The sequence below is a fragment of the Lycium ferocissimum genome, chromosome 1 (genome assembly GCF_029784015.1).
Source record: "Lycium ferocissimum isolate CSIRO_LF1 chromosome 1, AGI_CSIRO_Lferr_CH_V1, whole genome shotgun sequence".
In the NCBI taxonomy this organism is placed as follows: Eukaryota; Viridiplantae; Streptophyta; class Magnoliopsida; order Solanales; family Solanaceae; genus Lycium; species Lycium ferocissimum.
The window spans coordinates 21222162-21239911 of NC_081342.1; the positions used below are offsets into that span (position 1 = coordinate 21222162).

At 39.3% G+C, this 17750-nt stretch overlaps 2 protein-coding genes across 2 annotated transcripts; one reads left to right on the forward strand and one right to left on the reverse strand.

The window, feature by feature from the left end:
* Window positions 1-994: 994 nt before the first annotated feature.
* Window positions 995-1970, forward strand: LOC132060461 (non-specific lipid transfer protein GPI-anchored 5-like; the record flags this gene model as incomplete). Its single annotated transcript, XM_059453500.1, has 3 exons — window positions 995-1283; window positions 1538-1618; window positions 1704-1970. Coding segments are annotated over 3 exons (498 nt in total), but the record flags the coding sequence as incomplete, so codon positions are not given.
* Window positions 1971-5080: 3110 nt separating this feature from the next.
* LOC132029330 (putative defensin-like protein 120) lies at window positions 5081-5671 on the reverse strand. Its single transcript, XM_059418633.1, has 2 exons — window positions 5552-5671; window positions 5081-5424 (listed from the first exon to the last, which is right to left on the reverse strand). Exons 1-2 carry the CDS (start codon window positions 5598-5600, stop codon window positions 5231-5233), a joined length of 243 nt encoding a protein of 80 aa, XP_059274616.1. The 5' UTR covers window positions 5601-5671; the 3' UTR covers window positions 5081-5230.
* Between the last annotated feature and the right edge of the window lie 12079 nt (window positions 5672-17750).

A 17750-nucleotide genomic window follows, 5' to 3' on the forward strand; every position in this document is an offset into this window, starting at 1 on the left:
GAAGAAGGTAGGAATCTAGGTTATTAACCAATCTAGGGTGAAGAACATGGAAGATTGCTTAATGGAATCCATATGAAAGATAAGCTAACCCAACATTCCTCCAAATCTAGGGATTGCAATACCCATTTTGATAGCTCTCTAGGTGAAGACTTTTTGGAGTAATTTACTAGGTGAAAGAAGGAAATAGAAGGTGTTAGGAGGATTTTCATACCCAACGAATCTGATTTTAGGCTTCCCAAAAAGACCTGGGGGCGGCTGGAATTTAGGGTTATGAGAAAAATGGGACCAATTCCCGAAATAAATTCTTAAATAGGGAATTTAACTGCGCGCCACCTCTATAGCGGTCGACCCACAGCTTCAGCGTCACTGCTTCAGCACTCGTCAAGCCAGCCAGCGGCCTGATGCCACCACCCCACCAGCGCTTCAGTAGGGTCATGGCCGCTGGGGTGTGACCGCTATAGCGCTCAGCTTAGCGTTGGGGCAGTTTGACTGGGTCCCTCACCCGGATTTCGATGTTTGATTCATTCCTGTACAATGGGTTCCACTAGGCTAGATGTCTGTCGGAAATACTTAGCGAACGGAAAGGTCTAAGATGACACGGTTGTGAATATTTTAGAATTTTTACGATAACGACTAAACGGGTCGTTACAAGAGTGATCTGAGTCTACTTGACAGCGATTCCAGGATGACCTTTTTGGCTAGATCCATAACCCAGAGACTCTTCATTGTATTTAACTGTCCACTTTATATTCCATATTTGAGATTTGTACTTTCTATCAGACTAGTATCTATGTAATAGTGGCTCTTGTACTAGTCCAGACCAGATTTTGGGTTATTATTACTTCCGCACTTATCATTTATATAATTTGAATCTGTTAGCTAAATCATTGTTTATTTCCGCACACTTCTTATAAATTACTAAAATGATCTGGGAATGGTTCGCCTACCTGGGGGGACAGTTTAGGTGCCATCATGATTCACGAATTGGGTCGTGACACTGGCTCTGATGCTTATGCAATGGGATGGAGGCAGAGCACAATCAGGCTGCACTACTGTACTGGTGAGCTTGTTGCCATGTCTAAATTATGTTACAGGAAACACAACAACGCCCTCATCATCTTGTTGCTCACAGCTATCAAGGGTTGTCACATCACAGCCCCGGGGCCTTGGCTCAGTGTTAAATGGTGGTGGCTTCTCTTTTGGTGCATCTATTAACCAAACTCTGGCTGTTGCACTTCCTAGTGCATGCAATGTGCAAACTCCTCCTGTGAGCCGCTGCAATGGTATGCAGATTCTTCTAGTTTAAGTAACTAAAAGAAATTTTACATTATTAAATCGTTTAAAATACAATGACAAGTAACTGTCCATAATGAGGGGAACTAGTCACCTAGTTAGTAAGACAACAACATGTAAAAACTATTTAATGTGTCAGTGTACACAAGTTAAATCTCACATCTCTGTCACTAATATTTTGCATGATCAAAGTAAAGCCTTCAAATTCAATGACATGAAATGCAATTTTTTTCCTACGCCACAGCTGGTGCAAATGGACCAGCAGCTTCACCTGCTGATAGTCCTCCAGCGGACTCTTCTAAAGAATCACCATATATTCCTTCAGGTATACATATACTTTTATTTAACTGTCATCACTGCATTTTGAGGATCCAGGCACTAAAAATTTAATTAATCAATGGAAAAAAAAGCGGGAACAGAGTCAAAGACTACTGGTGGGAACACATTTGATGGAAGCATTGTGGAACTACCGCTTCATCTCACAGCTAATTTTATCTTCATTGCTGCATTTGCTGCTTTTGTGTTAACTATCTTCTAGCTTCAAGTTTTAGGAGTTTTGAACATTTAAGGTGTTTTCCGTGATTGATGATTTTATTCTTGATTTTGTCCTGTTTGTCCCAAAGTTGTAGTATCAGTATGCCATCTATGAGTATTGCATTTGTGCTTTGATTTATTCATTTGAGTCTTGGATAGTCAATTTTAGCTCATTGTTATCCTTTAAATGCTCATTTTCGCTCTCTTTATCCTTTTTATTCTTCTTTACCTTCACTTTCTTTTCGCTTTGCTGAACATAATTTGATCCTTGGCGAGTCTTTGCATAACAAAGAAACAGTAAAATAGCATTCAGCTACAATGGAAACAGAAATTTTCTTGATTTGAGTCTAACTTTTGTGTGCTAAAAGTTCCAACGGTAATCACTGCGCTCATCTCCTACAAAAGCGGACCTTGGATTTGAGCGCGCTAGGGGCACATTTGCCTTTAAACAGGCTAACTATTAGTGTCATCTTTGCTCTTTAAACTTGATGATTGTAATAACTTATCAGCGAAACTTTAATATTATTGATTATCACCACTTTGATTTTAATATAATAAATATACCTCATTCATCATGCTTAAACTTGTCTCGACTTTATATTCTGAACAACAACAAAAAAATCTTTTTTTTTTTAAATAAAAAAAAAAAGCAGGTAAATTTCTTTGAAAAATAGGTCTTTGAGAGAAGAAATTTGTTTTAAGCCTATTTTAAACTTCAAAATTCTCATTTTTTCTCAAGCAAAACATGGGTCACTAGTCATTTTGTAAATATATATTTAGTGTAGGTAATAAAATATTATTACTAAATACTATTTGTAATTTTTATAACAATTTTCTAAAATATTATCTATTTATATTTTAAATAAAATTTAATTTTAATTTTAAAAAATATCTAATTAATGACAATCAAAACTCAAAATTTTATAATTTTATATACATAATTGACATAGACAAACACAAACACAAATAGAGAGACAGGGAAGTAATACCTAATGCACGTTATATTACAATAACAATTATAAAAAAATAGAACTAATATTAATGGATTTAAATTAAAATATATAAAAATATAATATAACATTAATTAGGTTATAGATGAAACACCTAGAAAATAATAAAAATATTAATTTATAAAGGTATTACATGAATGGGAATAAAAAAGTTGAGAGAAATAAACATTCCGTGGGATAGAAGTAGAAAATATTTTATTCAAAATCGAAAGGGAGATTGATTTTAAAATTAAACTGAGGATGTGTAAATAATTTTGGCTCAATTTATAAATAAATAACTAGTAAATAATAAAATAAAGAAAAAGTAAACTTGTGGACTCCTAAGTGGAAGTACTAGAAACTAAGTTGAATTAGAAGAAGTAAAAAGAAAAAGAAAAGCATAGCAAAGAAGCTGCAGTTGACTTTAAGCAAAAAAGAAAAACATAGTAAAGATGCTATAGTGAGGTTTCGAACCCAGGTCACCTAGGTGGTAAATCTTTTGGCGATCGGCTACACCAAAGACGCCCGTTAGGCCTTCTGCATTTCAGGGGCCACGAAATATATTTAACGGGTCCTTTATGTATATAAAGATATATATATATATATATATAATATACATACATAGAGAGAGAGAGAGAGAGAGAGAGAGAGAGAGAGAGAGAGAGTTTCTCAAGGTTATGGGGGGCACGTGCCCCTCCCCCCCAAAACCCCAACGTAGGTCCGCCCCTGATCTCCGACCATAGATGAATCCGAATTTCACCAGTGTTCCTTTAAAACCACCACCCCCATTCCCTCCCGACCCTTCACTGACTAGCCCTAGATCCCCCTTACCCACCCCACCCCTCTTTAACAGCCCCAAATAATTCTCCAGCCTCTGGTTTTACTATTAACATAGTCCCAAATCCAGCAATCCCTTTAACTTTCTTGGCAATCATGGGGAAACCTAACAATAGCTCGAAGAGGAAGGTCTAGCTCACAGACCATATGAACTTATCGGAGGAAAAACTGTGGTGAGATTTAAAAGAAGAACATGACAAGCTAGCGGGGACATCCTGACAGACTATTATCGGTAAGTTTCCTAGAATCAAACCCGTAATCAATCTCATTCGTACTGATTTCAATCAAAACATTATAACATTAAGATTAAAGGTGTTGTTGGAATTGAAGCATATTGTTGGGATCAAAATAATAGGGCAGCATGTGGAAGCTCATAATTACAAACCTTGAACGATGATAAGCCAGACGACAAAGAAAACTATATTAAAACAAGTATATTATTCTAATATGGTCTGGTCAATTGGCCTACACACGAGAAAACTACTATAAAAGCATAAAATCCTATTGACAGAATAATTTCCCCCTAAACAAGACTCTTTAATGACTGCATTGTGGATGCTATTGTGTTTTTTGTGTTGTATCAGATGGATTCTTCAATATATAGAGGTCCTCCAAAAAAGAGATGTTACCCGAATATGGAAGATTCTTATATTCCTTTTAGGAAAACTAATACCAATGATGGTAATACTTTGTCTTTCTTTAAAGAGAAAAGTAAAATAAATATATGGTAAGAAAATCATAGCAAAAACCCTAACACATATAACATGCACCATGCCTTCATTGATTTCAATTTGGACAAAGACCCTAGGAATGTTTATAGCAGGAATTCCCTTACTATTTGTGGTATGCAAATGAGACTACAAAAGTGGACCACTGATTTTAAGCCGGACAAAGAAACTTCTCTTGTTACTCTGTGATTATATTGCCAGAATTGTCATGGCATTATTTTGAATGGGATGCCTTAAGAAGAATTGTCGATCCTATAGGTGCTCTCATCATCATTGGCAAGACCACTTTATCAAAGACCAGACCTACCACTACCAAGGTGAAGGTAGAGATTGACTTGACCAGACCTCTACTCCATGAGTTATGATAAAAACAAAAGTCTCCACTGACAAAAAAGTGATCATCTCACAGAAAATTGCAATGTTTGGTTTGAATTTATGTTTCCATTATTGAGTTATGAAATTGGTAAGCCTATAGGGTTAACTCTCTCTAAGTGCTTGCACGGCCTTTGGATTTGGGTCGTACTTTTCCATTTTCTCAAAGTAAAATAGCAAGATGGAGTATAAATAAATTTTGTGGTAATAATTAATAACGTTAAGTTGAGTTCCAAAATAAAAAAGAAATATCTATTCATTCATTTGAAAAGTAACCAACCACCTATGTAGATGAAGATGAGAAAAAAATGAACAAAAGAAGGCAGACGCTATAATTGAAGAATTAGCATTAAACAATTCCCAAAATATAAAGTACATTATTATTTTGAGATCACTATCATATGAAGATGGATAGCCAAAATGCCATGTAGAAATAACTAAGGTTCATTAAGATATAACGGAAATAGAAAGGGGTGACTAGCACGGATAATCGCAAGCACAAAAAGGACCATTAAAGCCAACTTGTTCAATGCATTGGCCACCAGCATTGGGTCCAAATTTTTGCTTGCAAAATGGCAAACATTTTGGCTCAACTTTTCCTTGGTCGCACAATAATTCTGGATGTATTTGGTAGCAAGTTTTTGATTCAACTGATAGGACCATTGTTCCAACTGCATTAAATAAAAAGAAGGGTCAATAATGAGTATTGATATTATTAGGAAAGTATTATGCACAATAATATATTGTATGTATTGAATGTTATAGTCGTAAAGAAAAAAAGTAAAGATTCTTGCTTACCAAGAAACAGAGCAGCAACAAGAAGGACACAAGTCAAAAGCTTTGCCATTATTCTTTCTAAAGATATACTCTAAATATAGTATTAGATAGTGTTTTGGTGTTCCTATGCTCACTTTGAATAATTAAGCTAACCAAGTATCCTTTTATAACTTGAAAAATAGCTACAGAGTGAGACAAAATCAAATTCCTAAGATAAGATTTTGAAAATTCGAAATATATAATTAGATTCTAAAAGTTAATTTGTTACCATAAGTGATTATCATCTTATTTTTTTTTTTTAGATTCCTCAAATTAATATGGCTTTAACCACTTACTATAACATACACATACTCACACGTGAATGTGTGATCACACACATATTGAATAAAGGGTTGTATGCACAAGTTTCAAATGGGTAGACTAGGCTATATTTGGGCGGGCTAGAATGACTTGAATCTAAAATGACGATTGCAACCTGTCCAAATATTTGGTTTGAGTCCAGATAGGCAAGTCAATTTGGACTAAATAATGGGTCATAGCTCATCCTGTCCAACTCAAAACCTCTTTTAATTATTTGTTTCTTTATAATTTATTTAATCACCAAATCGAAGATTTTCATTTATTTATCAAGAATATTTCAAAAAAAAAAAATATTAAAATACATCCAAGTTTTCCCATACTTTTAAATGAGGTAAAATGGCTTATGCCCAACATGACCCGCCAAATGAACATACCCACAGCCGAGTCTGGGCGAGTTAGTGTGATTATGCTTTGAAATGTTTTTTATAATTATTGTAACGACCCGTCCGGTCATTTTGTATTTTAGCACCTTTTCCCCTAAATGACACTCTCATCGGCTTAATATACATTTTACGACTATGCGCGAACCGGTGGTACGAATCTCGAGGGACACCTGTCACATCCCAGACAGACGTGAGTGACACCCACACTAGTCCTATAGTGGGCGAACCAATCCCTTAACCCATTATCAAGCCCATTTCCAATTACTTAAGTCAATTTTAAAACATTACTCGCGAATAAATGATAAAATAATCTAACAATAATATAAATAAATAACAAGTGCGGAAATCTAGCTATTACATCCCCAAAATCTAAAAGTCATCGTACAAGGACTCTAACCAACAATGTCTAAAGAGAAGAAATAACTGTCTAAAATAAACATAATATCTAGGATGAAAATAGACATCTGAAATAAGAAAATATCTTCTAGCGGCATGGCATGAATAGGAGCTCACCCTCTGATCTTGGTAACGGATAACCTCAACTAGATGCGAGGTTTGAAAGACGTCTCTGGCTCAAAATCTGCATTCACAAAAAAAGGGCAGCAAGTGTAGGTCAGTGCAAACAACACGTACTGGTAGGTATCAAAGGCCGACTAACATTAATATCATGCATAAAATAAATGGAATAAGCAGACAGGCCCAACCAACATGAAAACACAACAAGTATCCCGGAACATTACTCACTTAGGAATCCATCGTCAATCATCATCAGCTAGACAAGCCAAATGTAATGCAATAAATGATAAAAATCTCCCTTGTATATACACACATGCTAAATGGTAATGTTTTTCCCAAATAGCCATGACCTGCAGGGGACCCATGGTGTCCATGTACCACTCATTAGACAGATCTCGGACCATGAGCTCATAACTAGGCTACATCGTCACCCCCTGTCAAATGTGCCTTAAGAGATGTATATGTCCTATCCCAATCATCATCAGTAATTGCCTCATAATCACATCACAAGAATAATTCAAGCATACGTATCAAGTCAACATCAATGAAGAATAATCAACTATCACAAGTCACAATAAGACTCACAGATAATCTGCTCAATGATAATATAATATGTAGCTATCTCAACTCGTCTCTGAAGGGTATATATGAACACCTCCCTTTCTACGGTCTCAAGAATACAATTCAAGTTTATCAGCCTCAACAATGGAGAATCACTTCACACGATTTAATCATACAACTAACAACGATCACCCAAAACTCTATGTCCGAAAACCTAGACATGCCTTCTCCCATAAATTTTACGACATATACAATCAACTAATCAAAGTCTAACTCAAGTAAACCGTAACCTACCTCAAAGCATATTTGAGCAATGGAATCACTTCGCAACCTCTTTTCCCTTTCGCAATGCCTCAGAACGTTCAAAGTCTAGATATCATAATGCTAAGTGAGTAATGGAGTATTAACTCAATTTATAGGTTCTATAATCAATTCAACCCTACAAATCTGATTTTAGCCAAAGTTCCCATTTTTATTTGAACTCTAGGTCTCAACAAGCAATTTCCATCATTGAATATCCAGTTCTCATGCTAGGAAGTGATAATCTCTACTCTTAGTTGATTAAACAACATTAAAAGACAATAAACAATAACCCATTAATATTCTAGAGTTTTCTTGGTATTTGTGTTCTACCCTTCAATTCCCATTTAGGGTCTTTTGATTGAAACAAGAATCTAGTATGAACATTAAGAGAAGAAAGTTAGTGATTCAGGCTTACGTTTGATGAACAATAGTGCCCTAGCCTTAGAAATGCACCTCTATTCTCTGGGGAACCGTTTTGGGGATTATGAGAAGTGTAGGCACGAAATAACTACTTAAAATCGTCATTAGACTTAAGTGGCTTCATTGCAGCGACCAAGGTCTCGCTATAACGGACTCGTACAGTGAACGGAGCCTTCGTTGCAGCGAACCCTATCTTCGCTGCAACGGTCTCGCTGCAATGACGAATTTTCGCTGCAAGGAGGCGTTATGAACTAATGAGCACGGAAATTCCAATATTTTTATACTTAGTCTTTCAAAATCATTCTAAGGCCCTATGAACACAAGCCAACAAACAATCAAGTTAAAAGCACATCACAGAGTCACTTACAAGTCATAAAACACAACATACAACACAACTAAATTATTTAGGTCTGCTTATTTCTAACCTCGGGAAAGTACTAGCAAAAGTATAATGATCAAAGCACACATAACGACCAAGCGGGTCGTTACATCAGATACCAATTGAACAATTGTTCATCCCCGAACGGACAATAGGGAAGGAAACAAGGGGAAAGGTACCTGACCCGGCGAAAAGATGGGGATATTTATTGCTATCACGACCCAAACCGATGAGTCATGATGAGTGCCTGACCTCTACTTACAAGACACCCTTGTACCTGTACCTGGATCTCACTGAATAGCAGGGTAGCCCACATATGATTTATAACTGGACTATACTGACAAATGTAAGAATAACACCATGGACTCTACGTTAAGAAATCACATCCACCTGTATACATATATACTGAGAATAATAGTATAAGCCGACTAGGCTGCTACATGTGTTATACATCAAAAGAATAAGAGCCGACAAGGCTAGATAACATCCCAACTACATACATGTCACGACCCAATTCACGAGTCGTGGTGGTACCTACACTATCCCCCCGAGTAGGCGAACTACATTCCCAATAACAAGTTAAATAGGCGGAAAATAAAAGAAGAAGAAGTTATCAAGTCTTAAATACTTATCATCACTAGAAATGTCACGACATCCCTAAAATCTGGTCAAAGGGTACAACAGCACTAAACATAGTCTGGAATAAAAGTCTGAAAATACTCGAAGGTTACATACTGTCTGTCGAATAAAAAAATAAAATTAAATAAGAGGGTCCTTTAGGGGCCACGAATGACCAAGTAGCTTACCCTGAATGACCGAAAGATGTCACCCTCGCGTATCAGCCACGGGGAGTAGAACTGGAGCCTGGATCATACTCTGCACTCAACAAAAAGTGCGGCAAGAGTAGTATCAATACAACACTAGTACCAGTAAGCATCATAGACCGACAATGATTAGATAACGCATGAAGAAGTGGAAACTAACAAGTAGCATATAGAGCAAACAGGTATGGTCACGTATCGTATACGAGTAAAGTGTAAAGGAATCATGAAATCAACCAAGACAGATATAGTTCACCAAATGATCAGTCAAAGGTATGAGTGGATGAATGCAATGCAATGCAACAGTCACCTTTCTCACTTCACTCTCGTAAACACATGCTAAAGGCAGTGCCTTAAAGCCATGACCTATGGGGGACCCGTGAAGTCCATGTACCACTCGTGCTCTCTAGCAGAAACCTCGGAGGCTTTCAATCACTCTCAATCTCCGGCAAAGACCTCCGAGTCTCTCTATTACTCTCAATCTCCAGTAAAGACCTCGGAGTCTCTCTATCACTCTCAATCTTATCACTCCCTTTATAGGTGAGATCTTTAGGAAGACTCAATCGCCTACCTCAAACTCTAGCTTACGCCACCAATTATCTGCATAGGATTTCTACCGACTCTGTACCGCTAGTGATCTTTCTTGAATCACTTTCACTTTGCCAACCGCTTGCTGTATTAAATCTGGGCCTACTAGCTGATTCTCTCCAACATCAAACCATCCTATGGGTGATCTACATCTCCACCCATATAAAGCTTCATAAGGAGCTATCTGAATATTGGAATGGTAACTGTTATTATATACAAACTCAATAAGAGGCAAATGATCATCCTAGCTACCTCGGAAGGCAATTACATAAGCTTTCAGCATATCCTCAAGTGTCTGTATCGTACGCTCAGCTTGTCCATCTGTCTGCGGATGAAATGCTGTACTAAGATTCACTTGATTGCCCAATCGGTTTTGAAAATATCTCTAGAAGTTAGCTGTGAACTACGGCCCTCTATCTCAAATAATAATTGTAGGAACACCATGAAGTCGTACAATCTCTCTAAGGTAGAGCTTCGCATAATCTTCAGCTGAATAAGTAGTTCTGACTGGTAGAAAGTGGGCTGACTTTGTAAGCCTATCTATTATGACTCATATTGAATCATACTTCCGTTGCGTACGGGGCCAACCTGCAATGAAATCCATATTAATTACCTCCCATTTCCATGTCGGAATCTCAATAGCCTGCAATAAACCTCCGGGCTTCTGGTGCTCTATCTTGACTTGCTGGCAATTTGGACACTGAGCGACAAACTCCGCTATGTCCTTCTTCATACCATCCCACCAATACACTTCCTTGATATCATGATACATCTTTGTTGTGCCCGGGTGAATAGAATAGCGGGAATAGTGGGCTTCTCCTATAACTTGCCGACAAAGCCCTTCAACATTAGGAACACATAATTTACCTCGATACTGAGTACTTCATCTCCTGAAATCACAAAGGGTGTCTTTTCTTTCCGAGGAGCCATATCTCGATAATGAACTAAATAGGATCTTCGTACTGATGCTCCTTTACCTCGACTACCATGGATGATATCGTTGTATCCTTAACCGTAACTCCGGTGTCACCTGAATCTATCAATAAAACTCCTAGACTGATAGCTGACAAACTTCACGGGCTAGCTCTCTTTTCTTCGGCGGCAAATATGACAGGCTGCCCATAGATTTACGACTAAGAGCATCGTCTACAACATTGGCTTTTCCAGGATGGTATAGAATATCAACATCATAATCCTTTAACAACTCTAGCCATCGCCTCTGATGTAAGTTCAAGTCCTTCTGCTTAAAAATTTACTGGAGGCTTTTATGGTCGGTATAGATATCAACATAAACACCGTATAAGTAGTGCCTCCACATTTTCAAAGCATGGATCACTGCAGCTAACTCAAGATCATGGGTTGGATAGTTCTTCTCGTGCTTCCTCAGCTGTTTAGAAGTATAAGAAACAACCTTACCGTGTTGCATTAATACACATCCCAACCCACTACCTGAAGCATCACAATATATCACATAGCCAACAGTTCCCTCTGGAAGAGTCAAGACGGGTACTAAGGTCAACTTATCCTTCAATATCTGAAAACTCCGCTCACATGCATCCGTCCATTGAAACTTAGCTGATCTCTGAGTCAGCTTGGTCAACGGGGCTAAAAGAGAAGAAAATCCCTCTACGAACCTCCTATAATATCCTGCCAGACCCAAGAAACTAAGTATTTCTATTAGTGTCATGGGCCTTGGCTAATTTCTCACAGCCTCTATCTTTTGAGTATCCACTCTAATACCTTCATCTGAAATAATGTGACTAAGAAAGGCCATAAAGTTCAATCAGAACGCACACTTAGAAAACTTCGCATATAATTCTCTATCTCAAAGAACTCTAAGCACTGCACATAGATGATCTGCATGCTCAGCCTCTGACAGTGAATAAACCAGGATATCATCTATAAATACAATCATGAACTGATCTAGGAAAGGTCTGAATACACGATTCATCAAATCCATAAATACAGCTGGAGCATTAGTTAACCCGAATGATATTACACGAAACTCATAGTGCCCATATCTAGTCTTGAATGTCGTCTTCGAAATGTCTTCCTCCTTTACCCTAACCTGATGATACCCCGATCTCAGGTCTATCTTTAAAAATATCTGGCACCCTGCAGCTGAGCAAATAAATCATTAATCCTCGGAAGTGGACACTTATTCCTTATAGTTACTTTAGTCAATTGCCTATAATCAATACACATTCGTAAGGTGCCATCCTTCTTTCTTACAAATAATACTAGCGCTCCCTATGGAGATGTACTGGGCCTAATAAAGCCCTTCTCAAGTAAATCCCTCAATTGCTCCTTCAATTCTTTCAACTCTGCAGGTGTCATTCTATAAGGAGAAATGGATATTGGCTGAGTATCGAGTAATAGATCGATAGTGAAATCAATCTCCCGCTCTGGCGGAATGCCTGGAAGCTCATCTGGAAACACCTCTGGGAACTCATTAACTACAGAGATAGACTGAAGGGTCGGTGACTCTGCTTGTACATCCTGAACCCGAACCAGGTAATAGATATATCCTTTTCTGATCATCTTTCTTGCTTTATGGTAGGAAATAAACCTACCACTCGGCGAAGTAGCATTACCCTTCCAATCTAGGACTGGCTCGTCTGGAAACTGAAATCGGACTACCTTTATTCTACAATCAACATTAGCATAATAAGAAGCCAACCAATCTATACACATAATAACATCAAAATCGATCATATCTAACTCGATCAAATCTACCATGGTATGGTGGTTGCAAACTATAACTACACAACCTCGATATACTGGCCTAGCTATGACTGGATCACCAACTGCGTAGACACCTCAAAAGGTTTAATCAATTCAGGCTTTATCCCAAACTTGCCAGCCACAAATGGAGTAACATATGATAAGGTGGAACCTGGGTATATCTGTGCATATACATCATAGGAGGAGACTGATAATATACCTTTAATAATATCAGGAGACGACTTACGATCCTGTCTACAGCTAATGCATAGATGCGATTCTGAGGACCGCTCGAACTAGGCGCTCTGCCCTTTCCTCTACCACATCCTACTAGTGTCTGAGAACCTTGCCCTGAAGGGTGTATAGAAGAAGAAGAATAAGCTACGGACTCTGTGGGCTGAATTATACCCACACCATCTCTCAATGGACACTCTCGTATCATATGACCGGGCTGGCCACAAGCATAACAGGCGTTTGATCCCAATCGACACTGTCCGGCATGTAGCTTACCGCACTGGACACACCGTGGCAAAGGTGGCCTCATCTGACCTAACTCCTATCTAGACTGAGAACCTGAAGCTTTAGAGCTCTGACCCGCTAGGGAATAAAAAGGCCGATCAAATCTCTGACGTGGAACCGCAGAGGTGCACTCGCCGCTGAATGGGATAGATACCGGGGATACTGCTATCTCTGTCCTCCTCTAAACTCGCCAACATCATCTAAAGATCTAGCTCTCTTACTATGGCCCCGGTCACGCTCTCGCTCTGTCCTCCTCTGACGCTTACGATCCTTCAGATCCTGTGCATATGCCTGTATACGCGAAATATCCATACCTGGTTGCAACACAGCTATCATACACTCATTAATCAAATATGGCCCTAGATCGACCACGAAACGGTGAACTAGATCCTCCATCTCAGCCACCATAACTAGGGCATATCTAGCCAATGAATCAAAGTGCACACTATATTCTTGAACACTCATACTGCCCTGCTGAATATGTAAGAACCTATCCGCTCGAGCCCGCCGAGCCTCTGGCGGTAAATAATGACGAATAAAGGCATCTGAAAACTCTTGCCAAATGGCTGGAGGGGCATCCTCTCCCCTAGATATTTCCCACATCTGGTACTGCTGCACTGCAACATCACGGAGCCTATAAGAAGCCAACTCCACTGACTCAACCTCGTTAGCATGCATGACCCTCAGAGTCCTTTGCATGCTATCAATAAAGTCCCGGGGGTCCATATTCTGCCTCAACATGGAGAACTCTGGGGATCTAAAATAAGAAAATTCTTAACCCTCGCACTAATATCTCGGTCTACCTGATCAACACCCACTCCCTGATGCTGAGCCTGAGCGGCTATCATTCTAGTCACTTGTTTGTATAGCATCCCACATATCTTGCCGACCGGTGCATCCGGCCGAGGGACCGGAGGCACCTTGGGCGGTCTTTGGAGGCGGGGTATGCGAAGTCTGAGATGAGGTCTCACTCTGAGACACGCCCCGAGCCCTGGTAGTCCGCTGAGTACGACTAGTTGCCTCACCAGTCGCTCTCTTGCCCTTCTGGGCAGCTGTAGCTTTCTTTGGAGGCATCGCTGAAATCAGCACAATTTATTAGAAAGTGAATTCTTATCACACGGATCTATCGCACGATCTAAGACGAAAAGAATGAAAATACCCTAAATGTCCGGCAGCCTCCTGTCTATAAGTGTGGTGCACAACACACCCATAAACAAGACTCTACTAGACTCGATCTGTAGATAACCCTAGGACGGAACTGCTCTGATACCACTTCTGTCACGACCCAAACCGATGAGTCATGATGAGTGCCTGACCTCTGACCAGGCACCCTTATACTTGTACCTGAATCTCACTGAATGCAGGGTGGCCCACATATAATTTATAACTGGACTATACTGACAAATGTAAGAATAACACCATGGACTCTACATCAAGAAATCTCATCCACCTATATACATATATACTGAGAATAACAATGCAAGCCGACTAGGTCGCTACATGTGCTGTACATCAAAAGAATAGGAGCCAACAAGGCTACCTAAACCTCTAATGGAATGCAAAGCTGTAGAAAGGACGAGACAGGGCCCCGTCATACCCATATATGAATATCAAAATGGCATACCAAAAATGAACTGCAGCTCCGAACTAAGTGGAGTGCACTGACTACTGGTGAGTGGAAGTCCTACTAAGTTGGACTGCCTGTCTGTCTACCATAACCTGCAGGCATGAACGCAGCCCCCCAAGCAATAGGGGAGTCAGTACCAATAATATACCGAGTATGTAAGGCATAAGAACAACATGTACCTAAGGATCATGAAAGAAATTTGAAACACGAAAGCCAATCACACTATCTGAATGGATCTGGGACAAAACATCTGGTAGTATCTGTATAACTCTATACAATTGAAAGTGCCTCTGAGGGCGTATGATATGCATAGGTCAGAATATGACTATTAGTGCTGAGGAATGTACAGCCCAATCCATATATCATATATTAGTGCTGAGGAACGTACATCCCGATCCATATATCATATCCCATCGGCCACTCTGCGGCCATCATCATTATCATAATCATTGTGCATCAATTGATCAGGTGTTAATGTGTATATAATGCTTATCCCTTTCCCCATACCTCATATACATATAATATACGCATATATAACGCCTTCTGGTCATGGGTCAATGTGCATGTATACAAATGAATGCACTGTATAAGTAACATGAGTGAGTAGAACTCTCGGAGTGACCTAAGGTTGTACTACCTCCGATAGACATCCTTTGAGCTAACATCATCAATATACGAAATCTCAAGACCCAAGAACAGAAGGAACAATCACAAAAAGGGTATAGGACATCAAAGACTAAAGTGCTCCTAATTCTTCTAAGAGTAGAGTAATATGGAAGCTCGTTCATTCGTTTGTTCGCTCATATCATAAGGATCATGCCAAAATGAAAGAAAGGATAGCCTTAACATACCTTATCCACTCCTCAAGCTAACTATGCTTATGTCCCAATCTTGACAAATCTACACACAGGGCCAAGTACCAACTATTAGACTAGAACGTGCTTATTTTCCAACCTTTAATATAGTTTACAACTTAACAAAATTCGGGCAGCATTTCCTTTGTAACCTTAACAACCCCTCAATTTTCAATTCAACCCAAACATAAACAACAATACCAACCACAATAATATCAATACTCACATATCAAAATATAATCAAATCCATTCCAAATCATTTCCCAAAATAGCTCCTAATCTCAACTTTACCCTTAATCAACTTACCGCTTTCTTAACTATCTTTCCTTTACTTTAAATCACTAAAACTCTTGGTAATCAACTCAATAATAAAGATAAGAATCATATACATAAATTGGAGGAACTAGAATCAAACTTCAAACCCAACTTCTAAGCTCAACAACTTCAATAAAACTCTAGGAACAACTTTCTCTTTACTAGCTCGGGTTCACAAGGCTAGGATCTTACTAAAACTTCTCTAATATGATGGGAATTGTTGGGAGGAATATGTTAGGGTTTATATATGATGGGGGAATGAAAAATGAGGAGGAAAAGCGGGATTGGCTATATATATACTAAGTGGAAAAAGCTCCACCGCCTCAGGCTCGACGGCTCGTCAACACGTCGACGACTGTTAACCTGCGCCATTGTTCTGCCACCCCAGATTCAGGGCCCTCTGCATGTCGATGGCGGGAAAGGACGACACGTCGACATGTCGACGGACCGTCCCTTTGCTCGTCAATGTGGACTGGTTTCTGGTTTTCCCTGAGTCGCTCCGATTTGTTAATTCGATCCGTTTAACTTCTAATCCTATCGTACTGCTAGGAACATATACTTGTACTTCGGTATACGCAAGGTAAGGCACTTAGTATCTCGTAAACTCGAGTACGAATCTCCATACTAAGGGTATGCACCACTAGGAAACCATGGGCTTCTTACGACGAAAACGAGAGGCGTAACAATTGCGCATATCAGATTCCATCTCCCAAGTAGCTTCCTCAATTGGAAGATTCTTCCACTGGACCTTAACTGACGCGATTTCCTTCTACCTCAACTTATGTACCTCTCTATCCGATATTGCAATAGGCTCTTCCTCATAAGACAAATTCTCATCTAACAACACCGAATCCCAACAAATGATATAGGACCCATCACCATGATACTTTTTTAATATAGAGACATGAAACACCGGGTGAACACTAAAAAAACCTGAGGGTAAAGCTAGCTCATACGCTACCTCCTTCACATGATTAAGAATCTCAAACGGGCCAATAAATCTAGGACTAAACTTATCTTTCTTCCCAAACATCATCACACCCTTCATGAGTGAGACTTTCAACAACACTTGTTCACCAACCACAAACTCAAGATCCCAGAACGTTCGATCCGCATATTCCTTCTGCCTACGCTGAGTAGCTAAGAGCTTTTCTTGGATCACCTTGACTTTATCTAGAAAGTCTCTCAACAAGTTAGTACTCCAAGGTCTTACCTCAAATGCATCAAACCAACCAATAGGTGATCTACACTTCCTCCCATAAAGTGCCTCAAACGGAGCCCTATCAATACTCGAGTAATAGCAATTGTTATAAAAGAACTCCGTCAATGGTAAAAATTAGTCCCAATGACCACCGAAATCAATCACATATGCTCGAAGCATGTCCTCTAGGACCTGAATCGTCGGCTCGAACTAACTGTCTGTCTGAGGGTGGAAAGCTATGCTAAGATCCAATTGAGTACCCATTCCAAATGCAAATTCTTCCAAAATCAAGATGTAAACGGCGTGCCTCTATTGAATATGATGAAAATAGGAACCCCATGCAGCAGAACTATCTCACGGATGTATCTTGGCTAACTTCTCTGCATTATACGTAAGTTGGACAGGAATAAATGCGCAAACTTAGTCAACTGATCAACAATGACCCAGATCGAATCAAACTTACCCAAGGTCTTTGGAAGACCCACCACAAAATTCATGGCTATCCTCTCCCACTTCCATGCAGAAATGGGCATCCTCTGAAGAGTACCACCGGGTCTTTGGTGCTCATACTTAACTTGCTGACAATTTAAACACTTGGAAACATAATCAACTATATCACGCTTCATCCTAGCCCACCAGTAATGCTGCC